Source organism: Prunus avium, chromosome 7, assembly GCF_965620075.1.
Source record: "Prunus avium chromosome 7, drPruAviu1.hap1.1, whole genome shotgun sequence".
NCBI classification, from domain to species: domain Eukaryota; kingdom Viridiplantae; phylum Streptophyta; class Magnoliopsida; order Rosales; family Rosaceae; genus Prunus; species Prunus avium.
The window spans coordinates 6,861,101-6,879,813 of record NC_142290.1 but is presented as its reverse complement, the minus strand read 5'-3'; the positions used below and the strand labels follow the sequence as shown (position 1 = coordinate 6,879,813).

Below are 18,713 nucleotides of genomic sequence, written 5' to 3'. Positions count from 1 at the left end.
ATTGATTTCTTAGAGGTGAGAGAATTATGTTGGGTTTGATGGATTGGTTTCAAATCATGCTTTAAACTTTTAATTTAGATGAAGTTTGATGTGCATGAATCGAAAAAAATTACAAGAAATAGGCAAATTTAGAAACTGAAATTGACATATAACCAAATCAGATAAGAAATTACCCCTAAAATGGATGATATCCACTACTACAAAAATCACAAAAATCACAATAGACGACGGGAATCCACCATCGTGTAGATGGTTTTTAAACCGTCATGAAATCGACTGCTATCTTTTGATGCATAGAACCACAACGGTAAATTATCGACGTTAAAACTGATGTCCACTTAATATAAAAAAAAGCAAAAACGGCCAACTTCAACAACCTTAGAAGACGCTTTTTGAAACCTTGAGCCGTCTAAAGCAGATAACATGTCACAACTTACCCACATACCAATGTAATACAGAGTAACCACGACCCTAAATATTAGCTTCCCGTTGTGTAGAATATCTTCCACGACGGTATGTTAAAATAAACCACCTGGTTACTACATATTCCACCACGCTTATGATCCATACCGACCTGCAAAACAAGTAGTAATATCTGCAAATATGGAAAGAAAGTAGTTATTACTATATATGACAACGCTATTGTTTCACAACCGACGTCTAATTAATATAAAAAAGAGCAAAAGAGACAACTTGGATAAGCTTAGACAATGCTTTTTGGAACATTGTGTCATCTATCACATGTCACAATTTATCCCCGTCCCGCCGTAATATTGTAACTCCCCGTCCCAAATAATTAATTAATTACTTAATTAATTGTGAAATTACGTTTTTGCCCTTGGGAGTGGGGGTACTTTAGTTACTTTTTGTTCTAGGAAGAATTTGGGGAAATGAGTAGCACCGTTGCGTAGAGCTCATGAATACGAGTTCGTAGACATGCAGTAGTCTCAATTATGATTTATAACGAAGAAGTTATGATGTATGGAACTGCAGTGGCACAACCGTAAATATCGCGAAGTTCAAATTTACGTACATACCATATTTATTTTTTATTTTTCTTTTATTTTATTATTGTTTATCTCTCTCTCTCTCTCTCTCTCTTCCGCGCGAAGCCAGAATTTTAGATGCCTAGTTTGTCACCGTCCGGCCACCGTTTTCAACGAAATCACTTCCAAAATTTTCCTCTCCTCCTCCTCCTCTACACAGCCCACCCAATTTCTAGGATCGATTTCCCACGATTTAGCGACTAGAACGAGGAGAAATTTCTGGATTTTGCTTACACCAGCCATGGCGTTTCCGTCAACCAAATCCGTCAAGTGAGGTATGGTTTTTCATCCTCTCAACTTCCTCTAGCTATTTTGATAGGTGGTTTGGATCGATTTGAAGCCGTGAGTGTCAAATTAGAAACCTAGGTTTTGTCCAACGATACGCTCGGATTCGAATTTGGTTATCGTATGACAGTCAAACCGATTTACTCCTATTAGGCGATATTCGGGTTCGATATGTTCGGACCGTTGGATCAGCTCCAATTCCAAATATGTTGTTCCCCGTGCTTCAAGGATCGTGTAGGAACTGGTTGATTAAGAATTAGAGTCCCGGATACTCCGAATCATTGATTATAAGGTTGGGTAACCCGGTTACCGTCCAATCATGCGATCGAGAGCGATCCGACCACTTAATTGAGACACCACACTCAAAATTTGTTAAGTATACATTATTATACCTATAGGAACCTTCGGATCGGAAATCAGAGGGTGTGGGCCCTGCAAGCTCGGTTGATCGATATAGGCAGTTTGACAGCTCGGTTGACCGTGAATCTTCCGAAATGGTTTTATTCTTCGAGAAATTAAGTTTCAAGTTAAGTTCGATTTGATTTGATTCAAATGTTAATATTATCCTTGTGTTCTTTCCATAGGTACTCAAGCTCCCCGTACTCAATCGGAAGGACCCTCTGAGGGTTGAGTTTGCTTCGGACTAGTTGTGAGTGGACTTTGTTTTCAAATGAATATTATTTTCATATTGGCAATTGCATGCATAACTATGTTTTGGTTGGGTTGAAATGTGTTTTACTAGAATTGGGATGTTGTGAAGTTTTATTGATTTTATGTTGTACTTTTATTACGCATGAAGGGTATTGGGTATTATTATTATGAATATAAAATGTGGTTTGGAATATGGGATTTGTGTGATTACACACCATGTGTTGTACCTTCCCCTGGTTCGTTATGAAAAAGATGATGAAATTATAGAAAAGAATTATAGTTGGTCTTTGGGACTCATCAGGGCACATATATACTCTTTAGGAAGTGTGTCAGGATGCTAGTCTACGAGTATGACTGGATCACTCACACGTCCGATGAAGGTCCCGATGTGCATGCTGGGGAGCAATAGTCCCCCGGTTGGACTGCTCATCCCTAGCCACTTGTATGATGCAGGATCCCGACATGTGGTTGAGAATAAACAATCCCCAGGTTGGATTGTTTTCCCTGGTACATATCTTGATGTATGTGTGTATATATATATACAGTTTTGCTCACATCAGGATGATTGGATTTTAATTAAAATACGGACACTAAAGGTGAAACGTCAGATCAATCTAATGGTTCAGCAGCTTTGATATGTACTAATAGACAAAACTTAAAACCACGCGCAGATCAACTCTTTCGTATTTTTTTTCACGCACAATCAGCCAGCCACTTTAATGATTATTAAACTAATTTAATATTATATCAAACTTATCATACCTTTCTCTCTCCTTCTTTCTCTCGATTACCTCACACTTTCCCTTCTCTCTCTTCTTCTTCCCTCTATCTCTCACCCTCTCTTTCTTTTTCAATTTTCTTTCTTTCTCTTTCTTCTCTCTCTCTCTCTCTCTCTCTCTCTCTTCTTCTCTTCCCTCCGTACGTCTCTCTCTCCCTCTTGATAAATTTTGTCCTTAATGGCAGGTCATATGCAATCATAACCTATAAATTAATTGAAAATTTTAATTGGGGGTTGTGAACCTTTAATTAATTGTTCAACGCCTCCATCTTCTCAACATCTTTTTGACATTGACAGCCCCAACACATCAATACCATAACCTTACAACTGAACTGATTCTTCCAACTTCGAAGTTCAAGTAAGTGCTTTTCTATTTTTATTTTTTTTAACTCGAATTATAATATTTAATATCTTGACCATCGAGATTTCTATGTTTTTTTAACTTGTATACCAATTTGTCTGTCATGATTTCTTGACCAACGTTTTTCATTATACAGCAAACAATTGTTCATTTATTTTCTTAGTTTTTTTTCTTTGTTTCTTCTGTTAGAAATATTATTCTATGGTTTTTATTATTATTGTTTTCACTGTAATTGTATCATGAAGATGGATTACATGGCGCAAGAATTAGATGGTCATTCTGAAGGGTTTGGACAGTATAGATTAAATTCAGATTCAGATTCGTGTGACAAAATCTACATACCACAACTAAGAGATGACCACAAGCCAAAATCAGGCCAAGGATTTGAGTCATTAGATGATGCTCATGAGTTCTACAATAATTATGCCAAGGAAGCTGGTTTCAGTGTCAGAATCAATTCTAGTAGGAAGAATAAAGAAACTAATGAAATCCTACGAAAGGAGTATGTGTGTTCTAAAGAAGGAGTGCCCGCTAAAGGAGTTGGTGAGAAAAAAAGGCGTAGAGGTATTACTCGAGAGGGTTGTAAGGCAAAGCTAGCTGTGGTGAAGTCGAAACTGTACGATGAGACCTTAACAAGTGTACTCTGTTAGGACTTGTTAATGGGTGGTTGTGACCCTCCACAAATGGGTGGAGTGCCCGATTTCGACTTCACCACAGCTAGCTTTGCCTTACAACCCTCTCGAGTAATACCTCTACGCCTTTTTTTCTCACCAACTCCTTTAGCGGGCACTCCTTCTTTAGAACACACATACTCCTTTCGTAGGATTTCATTAGTTTCTTTATTCTTCCTACTAGAATTGATTCTGACACTGAAACCAGCTTCCTTGGCATAATTATTGTAGAACTCATGAGCATCATCTAATGACTCAAATCCTTGGCCTGATTTTGGCTTGTGGTCATCTCTTAGTTGTGGTATGTAGATTTTGTCACACGAATCTGAATCTGAATTTAATCTATACTGTCCAAACCCTTCAGAATGACCATCTAATTCTTGCGCCATGTAATCCATCTTCATGATACAATTACAGTGAAAACAATAATAATAAAAACCATAGAATAATATTTCTAACAGAAGAAACAAAGAAAAAAAACTAAGAAAATAAATGAACAATTGTTTGCTGTATAATGAAAAACGTTGGTCAAGAAATCATGACAGACAAATTGGTATACAAGTCAAAAAAACATAGAAATCTCGATGGTCAAGATATTAAATATTATAATTCGAGTTAAAAAAAATAAAAATAGAAAAGCACTTACTTGAACTTCGAAGTTGGAAGAATCAGTTCAGTTGTAAGGTTATGGTATTGATGTGTTGGGGCTGTCAATGTCAAAAAGATGTTGAGAAGATGGAGGCGTTGAACAATTAATTAAAGGTTCACAACCCCCAATTAAAATTTTCAATTAATTTATAGGTTATGATTGCATATGACCTGCCATTAAGGACAAAATTTATCAAGAGGGAGAGAGAGACGTACGGAGGGAAGAGAAGAAGAGAGAGAGAGAGAGAGAGAGAGAGAGAGAGAGAGAGAAGAAAGAGAAAGAGAGAAAATTGAAAAAGAAAGAGAGGGTGAGAGATAGAGGGAAGAAGAAGAGAGAGAAGGGAAAGTGTGAGGTAATCGAGAGAAAGAAGGAGAGAGAAAGGTATGATAAGTTTGATATAATATTAAATTAGTTTAATAATCATTAAAGTGGCTGGCTGATTGTGCGTGAAAAAAAATACGAAAGAGTTGATCTGCGCGTGGTTTTAAGTTTTGTCTATTAGTACATATCAAAGCTGCTGAACCATTAGATTGATCTGACGTTTCACCTTTAGTGTCTGTATTTTAATTAAAATCCAGTCATCCTGATGTGAGCAAAACTGTATATATATATATATATATATATATATATATATGTGTCATGGGAATATAAATGTTTCAAGTATCGAATGGTATATGGATAAATTGGATTTTATTGCATGGTTTACATCGTTTTTCTAAAACGGCGGGGATGGTATGTTTAGATATAATTTATGTTATAAACTTTATTTTTGTCCACTCACAATTTCCTGTTTTGCTTCTCCCAGGCTATAGCTCGACGAGATTCATCGGTCCACGTCGAGTATTCTGTACAGCACATGCCACTACTTGTAGGATATCTGTTTATTTCTTTTTGAACTCCTAATACTTATGTAAACTAAAGTTTTGTAGAAAGCTCATATATTGCCCATGTAGGGTTGAATTTTGAGGCCAGAGGTCTATGTTGTAAATTGCTTGTAGGATTATTTATCGCTTGTTTGCAGTTATTTGCAATTTGGGAATGTCCATTTTTCAGGGGAGATTCTATCGAAATTTCAATTGAAGTCTCGATCCAATTTCTGTTTAAACCTGGGGTGAAAGGGTTATGTTAGTATGTGGGTCTGGCAGTGGGCAAATGTCGGACAGAAATAGGGTTCGTCACGGATTCTAAATATTACGTAACGGTCGTTCAAAACGACTTTCACGACAGTTATTTCAAATAAACCGCCGTGGTTAGTCAGATTTAACGACGGTTATTTAAAATAATCCCTCCTGGTTAATATATCTACTATGACCCTAGTATTTACCTGGGCGTCGTTGTTAATTAGCTTACCACGACATGGACAATATAAATATAGACATCACTACTACAAAAAGCGAAAAAGACAACCAGAAAAAGACGACGGTAGAACAAAAAACCGTCGTTGTGTTTAAAAAGACGACGGTAACAAAAAACCGTCGTGGATAAGTGACTTAAACAACTAAAAAATGGAGGTCCTGTTGAATATTTTTTAAAACGACGCACACAAATACAAAAGCATCGTCTTATTAAAAAGGTTTTCTTCAGAGTTAAAATCTGACCAAAAAACAACGACAGCAGGCATGAGTCCACCGACGTAGAAAATAAAGACTATAGTTCAACAAAAAACTTGCCATGTTAACTCCTAACTAAACACGACCAACTGTTCTTAGTCCGCGTCGTATAATATAATGGAATCCACGTCGGTATATTACAAAAAAAGACGTGTTAAATCAATGTACCATGACGCGAGAGATTAATTTATCGACTTATTATTTTTATTGCTTTTTAAAATTAATTTTTTATTTATTTTGGTAATATCTTTCTTAATATCTATTAAAAAGAACTACTGCCAAAATACTTAAAACCATCACAAGGAACAACCAAGTATTTTAACACAAAACAAAATTTAATTCTCAAGTCAATCCTCAACAACATTTTCGTCTTAAAAGGCAAACATCTACTGATCAATATTTAATAGGAGCAATATTTAAAAGGCAAATACTAGCTGAGGACCTAGTTTCTCCTCGACAACCTTTTCTGCCTTCACCCTCAGCTTGTTCTCAAGCTCCTGCACAGCCACAGATAAATTCATTAGTGACTATTTGTAAGTACAGGAATCAGATGAAAGCTTGCCCAACAAACAGTACTTGTGTATAGGAATTAGATAATTTCCAAAAACAATAACCTTTCAGTTCACGAAAACAGAACCAAACAAAAATAACAAAACTACCCTCATATCAGGAATGACCATCCTCTTTATCTTATCATAAGGAAGTGGAACACCCTCGTATGCCTTCAAACGGGCAAGTGCGGTTGCACCACGCTTGGTCTTGTGAGGAATCATTCTGCAAACCAAAGACAATTATAAAGAAATCCCCTATTGAATCAATAAAGCAGAAAACGCAACTAAAAACATAGATCACCTATTGAATCAATCAAATAAAGTTTCCACATTTGCTTTCAGAAAGACAATTTTTTAGAAGTTGATGAGACTGAGCCAAGGGCAAGAAGAAGTTGGAACCCTAATTGAAAACTGAAAGTTAAAGAACGCGTGAAAAAATCATATTTATAGAAAATATCTTCATTATCCACGTCAGTTCTATTAAACGTAGCGACGTCAAATTGTAATAATCAACGTCGGTTAAATTTTTGTAAATGAAGGCAACGACCTTTAAAACTAACAACGTCGGTTATGCATAAAATAAGGTAACGTTGAATTTAAATAACCACGTCGGTTTACTAAAGCTAATGGTCGTTGACTTCAAAAATACAACGACGGTATAGATAAATAAGCAACGTCATAACATTTAATATCAGGTCGTTAAAAGTAAACTTCTGTCATGTAAAACTTGAACAACCACGTCGGTTTCGGAATTCCAAAAGTCGTTTGGCTTTATTAATAACCACGTCGGTTCCTACTATTTTTGAGTCGTTATAACTACATACTAGGGCGGTTTTTAATAAAACCGTCGTGTTATTGAACTCTGGGAAAATATATAAACTTTTTCATCACCTGACCTAAAGTTCTACGTTCTCTCTCATCGATAAAATATCTCAGTTTCCCTCTTAGTTCCCAAAAGCAGCTTCGTAATCATCATCATCTGAATCTCATCATCATCCGTAAATCACCAAAGTTAACGTCGGAAGGAAACTTTCTTTGGACACCAAAGGTTTTTTCTCAATCTCTTTTCATTTTTTTCATTTTCATGTGATGAGGGTTTTGAAAGAACGAGTCTGGAAACAAGACTCCATCAAAATGACGAAATCTTTCACTGGTTTGATTAAATTCATTAGTCCATTAACCTCACGACGCCTGAAGACGACAGTTCTGTCTTGTTTACGACGTTAGAATCGACACACCACGACGGTAGTAAAATCCTACCTAATGCAAACTACACGACGGTGGTTAATAACCGTCATGGTGTGGCAATTATTACGTCGGAATCAAAATAAAACGATCGTCTCTTGCCAGAAAGAACTCTACCTTTTTCCTGCATCACCTCTCAGTGAGACGACGGTTGTCTTTTGTTTTGGACGTGTTAATTTGTAATCCACGTCAGTGTTTAGTCTTAAGAATCGACGTTGTGTAACAATTAATACGACATAAAACCGTCGTCCTATTGTCATACCACTTTTGGTGAGAAATGTTAGTAAGACGTCGGTTGTTTTATATAACGTCGTGGTATTTTTTGTACGACGGCGGTGTTGTTTTGAAACCGTTGTGCTAAATTCAATATTACGGTTGTCTTTTTTCGACGTCTTTTATTTAATTTTACGTCGATCGTTTTAATTAACCGTCATTGTTTTTCTTGCAGATTAATTAAAAATGGTTTCAAAATCTCAAAGCAAGGAAGCTCAAGTGTCAAAAGGTCCTAGCAAGGACGTTGTTGCAGTTTCAAAGGCTCAAATAGATGAAGCCAAATCAGTTCAAAGCAAACCCACGAAGAGGATGAGATTTTCTTCAACCTCTGATAAAGACCCGAGCTTAGCCACATTTGTCGAGGAGCCAAAATCGACTTGCAGTATCAACACAATGAGCCGTGTTGTGAAAAGGAAAATTTAGAAGATTAAGCCTGTGGTTGAGTTCAATAAAAGGTGCAGACCACATGGCAAGGCTGCTGTTGAGATGCAGTCTTACATTGGTGTTTTGGCACGCACCAGAGTCCCCCTTGTGGACAAGAAATGGACTCAATTGCCCAAGGACCTGAAGGAGCAGATTTGGGATGCTGTTCAAATGGCTTTTGTTGTTGGGGAAGGGTGCAAGAAGATGGTCCTGTCGTCTGCCGCCAAAAAATGGAAGGATTTCTAGTATAACGTAACTAGGCAGTATATCCTTCCATTCGCACATGACAAGGAGAAGTTAAAAGAACCCCCTGAGCTTTATAAGTTCATAGAGAAATCGCAATGGGATGCCTTTGTAGCTTCAAGGTTATCCCCAGATTTTGAGGCTGTGCATTATGGGCATAAAAAGAGAAAGGAAAAATTGGAGTAAAACCATAAGTTGTCTTGAAAAGGGTATGTTGGTTTGGAGGACCAATTGGAAGAAACCATGCCCGGTGAAGAAATTGACCGATCTCTGCTATGGAAGAAGGCAAGAGAAGATAAAACGGGAAACATCACTGATCCAAAGGTTGCAGAGAAGGCAAAATTAATCGTAAGTCTCACTAACTCTGTTCTAAATTTGAAAAACAGAGTGTTTTCTTTTCGTATATGTCGCATGTTAAAAAACCGTCGTTATAACTTGAACACCACGATGGTTTCTATTTAACGCCGTTTAAAATACAATAGAACGTCGGTTTTTGCTTGAATTAGACGTCTATATTGAATTACTATGACGGCTTATATTCCTGAGACGGCTATCTTTTTTTAAACTTTTACAACTACCTTGATTTACTCAAGCACACACTCTCCCTCTCTCCATTTATTTCTCTGAAATTTGTGGTGCACAATTTCTGGAAAAGAATGCATATTTTTGTTAATTTTTTCACCTCTGCATTAAAATTTACGACAGTTTTATCTCATATAGAAGTTAGAATTGATATACAACGACGGTATGTTACTACCACCGTTTGAAATTATGTACTACGTCAGTTTTGTGAAAAGTCCGTCGTCGTAATTGAACTACTACGACGGTGAAGGTTTTTGATTTATTTATATTTATCTGTTTATAGCTTTTGAATATACGACGATTTTTTTTACCGACGTTGGAATTGTTACACAACGGCGGTATTGTAATACCGACGTGTGAAATCAATACTACGTATGTTTTTTTTTATAAAACCCCCGTTGTCACTAAGTTATTACGTCGGTTGATTTATCTGTTTTACCATCTCTCTCTCTTTTAGGATGATTTGCAAAAACAAGTCTCCAAGGGCACTTTGACTGTATCCGGGAGCAATGATATTTTGACTCTGGCTTTGGGAACCCCCGAGCATGGTGGGAGAGTCAAAGGAGTTGGAGCTGGCTTTTCCACAACTCAATTCTTCAATTTGCCGAGACAGCAGAAAGTAAAATTTGCTGACAAATTGAAGGAAAGTCTTATGGAGGCAATCAAAGAAGAGACATTGAGGATGGAGGCTAGGTCAAGGGAAAATGTTTTGGAAGCAATCAGAGCAGAGTGGGAAATTATGTTGGCCCAATTCCGTCAACTAATTCCTAATTTTGATCCCAACATGCTGAAAAAACCAATTACCCCAATTACACCAATTCATGTACAACCTCACGAACAGAGCCCCAAAAATCCAATGTCTGACAAGGCAAGCTGCTCTGGAGCCACTAATGCCAGACCCCTAGTTTTGGGGAAGAAGATCCAAAGCTTGATGCTGATACTGCTGAAAACCAGCAAGATGAAATGGTAAAATCTCTTATATTTTCATTTTTTGCTTTTTAAATTTTACTTGGTATACAAACTAACTTATATTTCTTTATTTATTTCTTGTAACAAGATCTCTCAAAACTAGACATGCCACCTCCTCTGTTGGCCCTATGCCAATTTGCCTAGACCAAGTTGCAGTCTGCTAACGAAACTGTGAAAGTTCACATTCCAGAGGAAGTGTTTGGCACTGATCATGATACCTTCCTCTTGGATGAAGACATTTTATAGTTTGGTTCCATGGTTGAGATTGGAGCCACAGTGATTGCAGTGTACATGAGGTAATTCTAGAAATCCTATATTTTGTTTTATATTTATCTTTCTTTTAAATTAAAATCTCATTTAATTAAATTTCATATATTTAGGTACTTATTTGACTATTTAAAAATGGCAAATATGGTAACTTTTGTTGGGCTTGTCGACCCTGTACAAGTAAGCTCCCTATCTGGATCTTTATCTTACCCAAAAAAAACAACTGTCAGAAGGCCTGAAAACAGCAGATAGGGATGAATTTTTCTTGGTCCCTTATAATCCAGGGTTAGTCCCCTTAACTATTTTAAGTATTTTCCTTGTAATATTTTTCTTTGTTCTATTTAACCTATATGGATCATTATGTGTAGGGATCATTGGGTGTTGGTAATTGTGAAACCAGCTAAGGAGACTGCCTATTATATGAATTCACAGCCAAACCGCTGTGTTGACGATGACATGAAAAATATAGTGAATACGTAAGTTGATTTATTCAAATCTAAGATTTTTTATATATATGGGCATTTGAATTATACGAATGTTTTTTTAATACCGACGTTATAATGAAAATACAACGTCGGTACTTTAATACCCACGTTTGAAAAATTTACTACATCAATAATTTCTCTAAACTGTCGTCTTAATTGAAATACCACGTCGTTTGTGTTACAACTTTTGGTTATACGACATTTTTCCCTGTTACGGATGTTAGAATGTTATATAACGATGGTAGTTTCATACCGCCGTATGAAATAAACTACTACGTCACGTTTTTTAAAACTCTGTCATCTTAACTGATTTACCACGACGGTTATTTTTTATTATTTAGATTTTTCGTTCTGACATTAACCCTTTTTGTTTTCTTGAATCAATTCAATCAGAGCGTATAACTCTCATGTAGGCAAACACTCACGTAAAGTAGGAGCCATATGGAAAAATCTACATGCACTCCTCAACAACCAACAAGTGTAGAGTGTGGGTTTTACGTAATGCATTTCTCGAGAGATATAATTTATGATACAGCCCTAGCATTTGAGAAGAAGGTAAAAGGCAAAATTTAAAATATAATTTCTTTATTTTACTACAACGACTTATTCTTTAAAAACCGTCGTTTTTATCCTTCTAACACGTCGGGTTTTTCGTTTATTTTGCAGTGTGAAAAGAAAAAAGAACCAGTAGTGTATACACAAAAAGATATTGACGAAGTCAGGCTAGAGTGGGCAGAATTGGTAATAAACAATTACCGAATGATAATTGATGTAATTTATTATAACAATGTTTAGGTATATTTTAATTTAATAACAATGTAAATAAATGTTTTTCATCATTGGAGCAATCATCAAAGAAAATTAAATTTTTTTTTGACCTTTTTTTTGTTTAGGATATTTAGGTTTTAAAATGAATTACAACGAGAGTAAATCATGAAAAATAAATTTACTTTCCAAAAACTGACGTCTCATTCACATTTACACGTCTCACAGGTATAAACAATCGCCATCTTTCTATAGCGGGAAATAAAACATCGACAGCAATTCGTAAAAATACCGTGTAAAATTAAAAACAAGATGGTTTACGTATAGATATGAGATGAGAAAATCCACTTCATTATATAGGTGTACCGATATACTACGTCCGTTGTATAAAAATATCGACGTCTTAAAGACATACAACGGCGGTTAACTTACAAAAGTTGACGTTGTATATGTAAACAACGGCGGTAATTACTTTAGAAAACACGTTATAAATAAAATCCACGTCGGTGATAAAAAACCAAATGACGTTGTAACACAATAACCCACGTCGGTGATTCAAAACAAGATGACGTGGTAACATAATAACGTCGTTTTGTGTCTGTTGAGGCCCAAAAAAATCCATGGTTGGGCCCGAATAAATTCCCAGCCCAAAGCGATATATTATTGAGAGGAGACCCGATTTGGAATACACAAAAGTCTGCCATGCACAAGCCACATGCCATGCCAGGTAAAATCCGTCATGCTAGAAACTGAGAGCAAAATTATAAAAATGCATTTAGCTCTGCAAATCCATGCCAATTATCCTATCGAGCGTCATAATTAAAAGTGTGCCAAGCGACGTGCCATGCTAAGCGGGAAATTATTATTTCACACCCAATCGCGCTACAAGCTTAAGTGGACCCAAGCCACTCAAATGCCCGGGGCTTGCTTGAGTGGGTTGTGGTATGGATGGTGATAAATCAACATGAGGCCCATTGATGGGCCGAGAAATGGAAGTCTCGAGTCTCTTGGGAGCCTCGGGACTCAAGCCCATTTCTTAGGCCCAAACATGTGGGTGAGCACAAGAGGAAGAAATAGCCCAGTCAAAATAGCCTATGGACCTTACCAAAAGCCCAAACGTTTAAATAGCCCAATCGAAAAATAGCCTATTGACTCAACCAAAAAGCCCACTTACTTAATGAACCATCTTGGCCCATACAATTGCTCCAGCTGGCTGGGAGAACAAAAGCCACGAAGGGGGAGGTCTGAAGACTGTGGGGGTCTTTTTCTGCCGGAAGGCTTAGCTGGGCCGGATGGTCGCTAGTCTTGAATGAAGCCTTCAAGTCCCCGTTTCTGAGTTAGCGAGAACTAGGCCCAAAGCATCCCGAAGGGAAAGCAAGCCCTAGGGGGTACTCTGTTATTCTTACAGAAGCTCCATATTTTGACTGGCTTCTGATGCTAATACGTGGAATAGATGGACGGCAGTTTTAGATGGTATACACTGCTGCTAGATGGTGTAGTAAAATGGGGTCGCATTGCTTGTGGCATCTCTGGAAAGAGTTGAGAATGATGTGTTTTGGTTGTACAGAGATAGGCTTGGCATGGGAGTTTCCTCTGATGAGTTAAGGTAATGAGCTTGGCATGAGAGGCCTGTAGTGTGGGAGCTGAGAATCCATAAGTTTAGCAGGAGAGAGTAACTTGCTTGAGAAATGGATGATTATTGCAGTATATTGTGGAATGATTGGATGGTGTTTAAGGCTTAAGGTGATATTATGGAAGAAAATGAGAATGGGGAGGTTAAGACCTGGGTTTTGTGTGTTTATCTACAGTACGGCAGTGCATGGTTTGCTGGGTTGTTTACTATGGCTAGAGCACGGCAGCAAAAGAAAGGTTACGGCAGCAAAATGAAGGCCAGCGGCAAAACAATGGCCAGCGGCAAAACACAAGGGCCAGCGGCAAAGTACAAGGGCCAGCGGCAAAACACAAGGGCCAGCGGCAAAGTGCAAGGGCCAGCGGCAAAACACAAGGGCCAGCGGCAAAGTACAAGGGCCAGCGGCAAAACACAAGGGCCAGCGGCAAAGTACAAGGGCCAGCGGCAAAACGCAAGGGCCAGCGGCAAAGTACAAGGGCCAGCAGCAAAACAGAGGTGAGGCCAGCAGCAAAACAATGGCCAGCGGCAAAACAAAGGCCAGCCGCAAAATAAAGGTTATGGCAGCAAAAGCATGGTTTGCTGGAGCACGGCAGCAAAATGGTTATTGTTTCTGGGTTTGGGATGGCTAAAGCTTGAAGTGTTTTTGGGTGTTTCCACCCGGGCCTCCGCAGTGGATGCCTCTTCCCCCCCGGCTGTGTCTCCTCTCCCTTTTATAGGCCTTGGGAGTTCACTTCTCTATGCACGCATGCTACTCCGACATCGAGGTGGTCGCGCATGCTACTCCGGCTATGCACCCTTGTCTCCCAGTTGAGATGACAAGGCTTCTTTATTCTATGTAGGTGCCGGGTAGTTGGTTTTTGGGAGAAAAGATAAGGTTTTGGTGCCGTATGGTTGGTTTAGTGTCGTATGGTTGGTTTAGTGTCGTATGGGAGAGGTGCTGCACATATGGGTAGTTGTTGAGGGAAGCGACCGGTCGCAAGGGATGAGCGACCGGTTGTTTTGAAGCAGATTAGAAGAAGCTGGAAATCGATACCAGCGACCGGTTGTAAGGTGCAAGCGACCGGTCGTTGCAGCTATGTTGTTTTGGAATTTCGATTCTGTGCAAAAGCGACCGGTCGCACAGAACGTGCTGGTGCTGGGCTTTTCTTTCTCTCTGCTTACCCATTTAGTGGGCTCAAGAAAATGGGCTTGGATTTTGGGGCTCCCAAGCAGCCCAAAACCTGCATTCTCTTGAACCTTTAATGGGCCTCATGGATCCTTGTAACCATCCACACCACAACCCGCTCAGCAAGCCCCAGAGCATGTATATGGCTTGGGCCCACTTAAGCTTGTTGTGTAATTTGACACTAAACAGTGGGTTGCTTGGCATCGCGTGTTATTGCATGCTTATGCTTGGGATATATTGTATTGCAGTGGCTTTGGGCTTTGCTGTATTGCAGTGGCTTGGCCTTGTGAAACCTTGTAATTCTTACAAGTTTGCATGTAAAAAGTGGTAAACTCGCACCACCACCCCCACGTGTCAAATTGTAGCCTTGCTTGGCATGGCATGGCATGCTGCTTTTATAACCTGATAATGCATTGGGCTTTAAAATATGCATGGGCTTTTCTTGAGATTCTTTCAGGCCTTAACAAAGACTTATTGAACAAAGCTGCTGGGGGTTCCAACACATGGGGGGAGCAAGCTCCAAGCAAGAAACATTAAGGAACCAAGGGGTATTAGCCTGCGAGCTGCCAGAAGCACCCTTTGAACCAGCATGTATATCCACTTCCTTTCCCTCATCAGATCTAGCCATGGAAGGAGGAATGAAAGAAGAAGAAAAATAGCTGAGAGTGGGAGTCTCCTACTGAAGCTGCTGCGGGAAAGGGGGGCCTTGAGCTCCCAAAATTCCTAATTTCGTGCAAATAGATAGAGGCAATTTCACTAAGATAGGAAGGTCAAGGGAGGGGAGGAGAAAGGAAGGAAAAGCTTGGCCAAATTGGAAAGAAACCATTAGGGTTTCTTGGGAAAGGATAGTTTCCCGCAGCTATAAAATGCGGCCTCTCCTACCCAACAGAGGCAACCCACACTCAGAGAGCAAGCTTTCTCTCTTACCTGCAAAAATCTAGCAATCGTGTGCATTGTTCACCCTTCTTCTCCATCTTCCCTTTCTGGCAGACAGAGTATCTGTCAAGCTACCGGAAGAGCATTGTTCTTTATTTTCCTCTTCTTAGCCAAATCTCCTACAAGCCTCTCCTTTCTCACCTTAACACTTTCTTTTTCCCCCTAAGAAAGCCTAAATTTCCCCTCAGTGCTAAACTCATGTTGATTTTGCTTCCATGCCACATGCCTCTCATGCCAAGCTCAAAAGTTTATCTGTAAGCATGAAGAAATTACCTGTAAGTTGCTATTGTTTTGGTTGGTGAAGGTAACCAAAATATTTCCTGAGGCCCTGCTGCCCTTTCGAAGCATTTTGGGGCTTAATTTTCGAACTCAGACAAAGGGGACACTTGCATCAGATTGCTCCTTGCAGCAGCCCAGCCCACTTGCTGCTGCCAGAAGAAAAAGGCCCCTACAGTGTCCTTGTCGACGTCTAAAGTGATCTAGAACGACGTTTTGTGTTTTTTAACGTCGTTGAAATTGGATCCAACGTCGATTATTTCGTTGTCATTTTATTTTAATATGACTTTTATATTTTATTTAATTCCTAATTTCATAATAAATTCAAAACTAATTCCAAAAAATAAACTGACAACTACCATGCACTCATTGAAATATTGTCTCTCCCCTAAAGCTCTAAAAAAAATGTAATTTTACAAATATTTTTTTATTGTATTTAATTACTAATATTCATAATATAATTTAAAAAATCCGAAAAATTTTATGCACTCATTGAGACAATATCTTGCCCGTAAAGGCTTGAAAAATTTAATTTTAGTTTTCAAAATTACAAGTGATAGCAAAAAGTCAAAAACATTTAGAGACAAAGCACAATAGTCCTTATACTTTTCTTAACATAACTCTAAGGTTTATGTGATCCATTGGTGCCATAAATTCAAAATTATGAAATCCAAATGTTAGCCTACTATTATAGAAGGCATTGTTGTAAGGAGTCCGTAGCAATTTTCGGTTCATTTTTCTCATACTTTTGTATTTTTTTAATAATTATTGTAAAATTTAGAGCTTATTGAAATGACGCCGGTTTTCTCTCTCTATTTTTCGTTAATTACGCGCGTTCGAATCCCAGGAAACCTAAACTCAATCTTATTTTTTAATATTTAAGATGTCGGTTTCTTAAAATGCAACGTAAAAATAATTTACTACGACGTTTCCTATATATGAAGACGTAGTTTCAGTTTACAACGTCGGTTATGTACGTAAATCGTCGTCATACGTTGAAATTAAACGGCGATATCTATGTATTTACTGTTGTCATTGAAAAACGTGGTACTTTGAAATTTTTTACCGCAATCTAAAATTTTCAGAATTTCCCTTTAACCCTAAAATATTCTGTTCTCTCTCTTCAACATAAATTTGTCTTAAAGTTTTCGCTCTCTCTCAAAGCATTGGGTATATTCTCCGAGCTCTCTCTCAAGCATTTGTTATATTCTCTTAGCTCTCTCTCATTATCCATGTAAGTACAAACCCTAATCTCTTTATCTAATGATATTGCACGGCTTCTTAAATCCATAAATGTTTTCGTTAGTTTTGTTAGCTTTGGTTTCTTAAATTATGTGTTGGGAGCTATGGGTTCTCAATTAGGAGCTTGCTTTGTGTTCTTTTATGTTTCGGTGTTTGCATTCTTGTAATAATTACTCTCTGTTTGGGTTCTTTTATGTTTGTTAGGCCATGGGATCTTGGAAAAGGAATAGGGATGGGAGATTTAGACTGCGGTTTTTTGTAAACCCTGACGACGGTTGATGGATCAAATCGTCGTCTAAATTTTTATTATACGTCGGTTGTTCATTTACTCTCGTCGTCTGATTTTTAGTTTGCATTTGGTAACCTATAGACGACTTTTCCTCCATTATCCGTAGTCTTTAGGCTACCAGAACCCAGAACTTTGTTCTTCAAAAAGCAATGCAAATTTCTGGGTTTGGGTAGATTAAAGACGATAGTAACTTGATATGCCGTCGTATGAATTTCTATTTCACACTGATTATTTTGTAAAACCCTTCGTCTGATTCTTGTTTTAAAAATACCTTTATCCGTCTATGAACGTGCTCATAGCGAATCTTGAGTTTGTGTACAAGGGGTCGTATCTTGGAGTCTTGTAGACCGTCAGTACCTGCATGTAGGGACGCTACAAAGGCTTTAGGACAGCGTCTTTGATGTGACCGTACCAAACTCATCTTCTTATTATTTATTTTGCTTTTACTTACCTATTATTTAGTTTTCTTCAATTTCATTGTACCTTTAAAGGTTTCCAATTTGTTTATAAGTTATTTATAATATAAATATTTTTGTATTTGGCTTTACGGAAAAGGAAAACTATATTTTTTATAATAGTACTTACATCAGATAAATGCTCAATGCAAAACTCTATGGCTTCTTCAGTTATATACTGCTCAGCAATGCAATCTTCGGGATAAGTACGGTTCTGAACATACGCCTTTAGCACTTTCATGTATCTTTCGAATAGATACATCCATCTAAAATAAACTGGCCTACATAGACGAACTTCTCTGACAAGATGTACTACTAGATAAACCATGATATCGAAGAATGAAGGGGGAAAGTATTTCTCAAGCAAACACAAAATAACTACTACATCTTCTTCCAACTTATCTAGCTTGGAAACATCTACCGTCTTTGCTCATATAGAATTGAAGAAGAATCACAATCGAGTTATTGCATACCTTGCAAGCTTCTCGAAAACAGAACGAATTGCCGCAGGGAGCAATTGTTGCATCAAGGTATGACAATCATGTGATTTAAGGCCAAGAAGTCTTGAATCTTGTAAAGATACAAGATTTTTTATATTTGAAGAATAACCTTCAGGGACCTTCATACCATAGAAAGAATTGCAAACCGCTCTCTTCTCTGCTCTTGAAAAATTCCAAGGTCCTGGAGGCAAGCGAATACATCTTTCTCCATACTTGGGTTGCAAATCAATTTTGACCCTCATGTTCAATAAATCTAACCGAGTAGCAATCCCATCTCTATTTTTTCCAGGGATCTCCAACAACATACCAATGATACTATTGCAAACATTCTTCTCAATGTGCATAACATCTAGGGCATGCCTCACA

At 38.0% G+C, this 18,713-nt stretch overlaps 1 protein-coding gene across 1 annotated transcript; it reads right to left on the bottom strand.

Moving 5' to 3' along the window:
• Nucleotides 1-3,767: 3,767 nt before the first annotated feature.
• LOC148292919 (uncharacterized) lies at nt 3,768-18,691 on the bottom strand. Its single transcript, XM_088244502.1, is given in 2 exon segments — nt 3,768-4,190; nt 17,978-18,691. Coding segments are annotated over 2 exon segments (1,137 nt in total).
• Nucleotides 18,692-18,713: the final 22 nt, after the last annotated feature.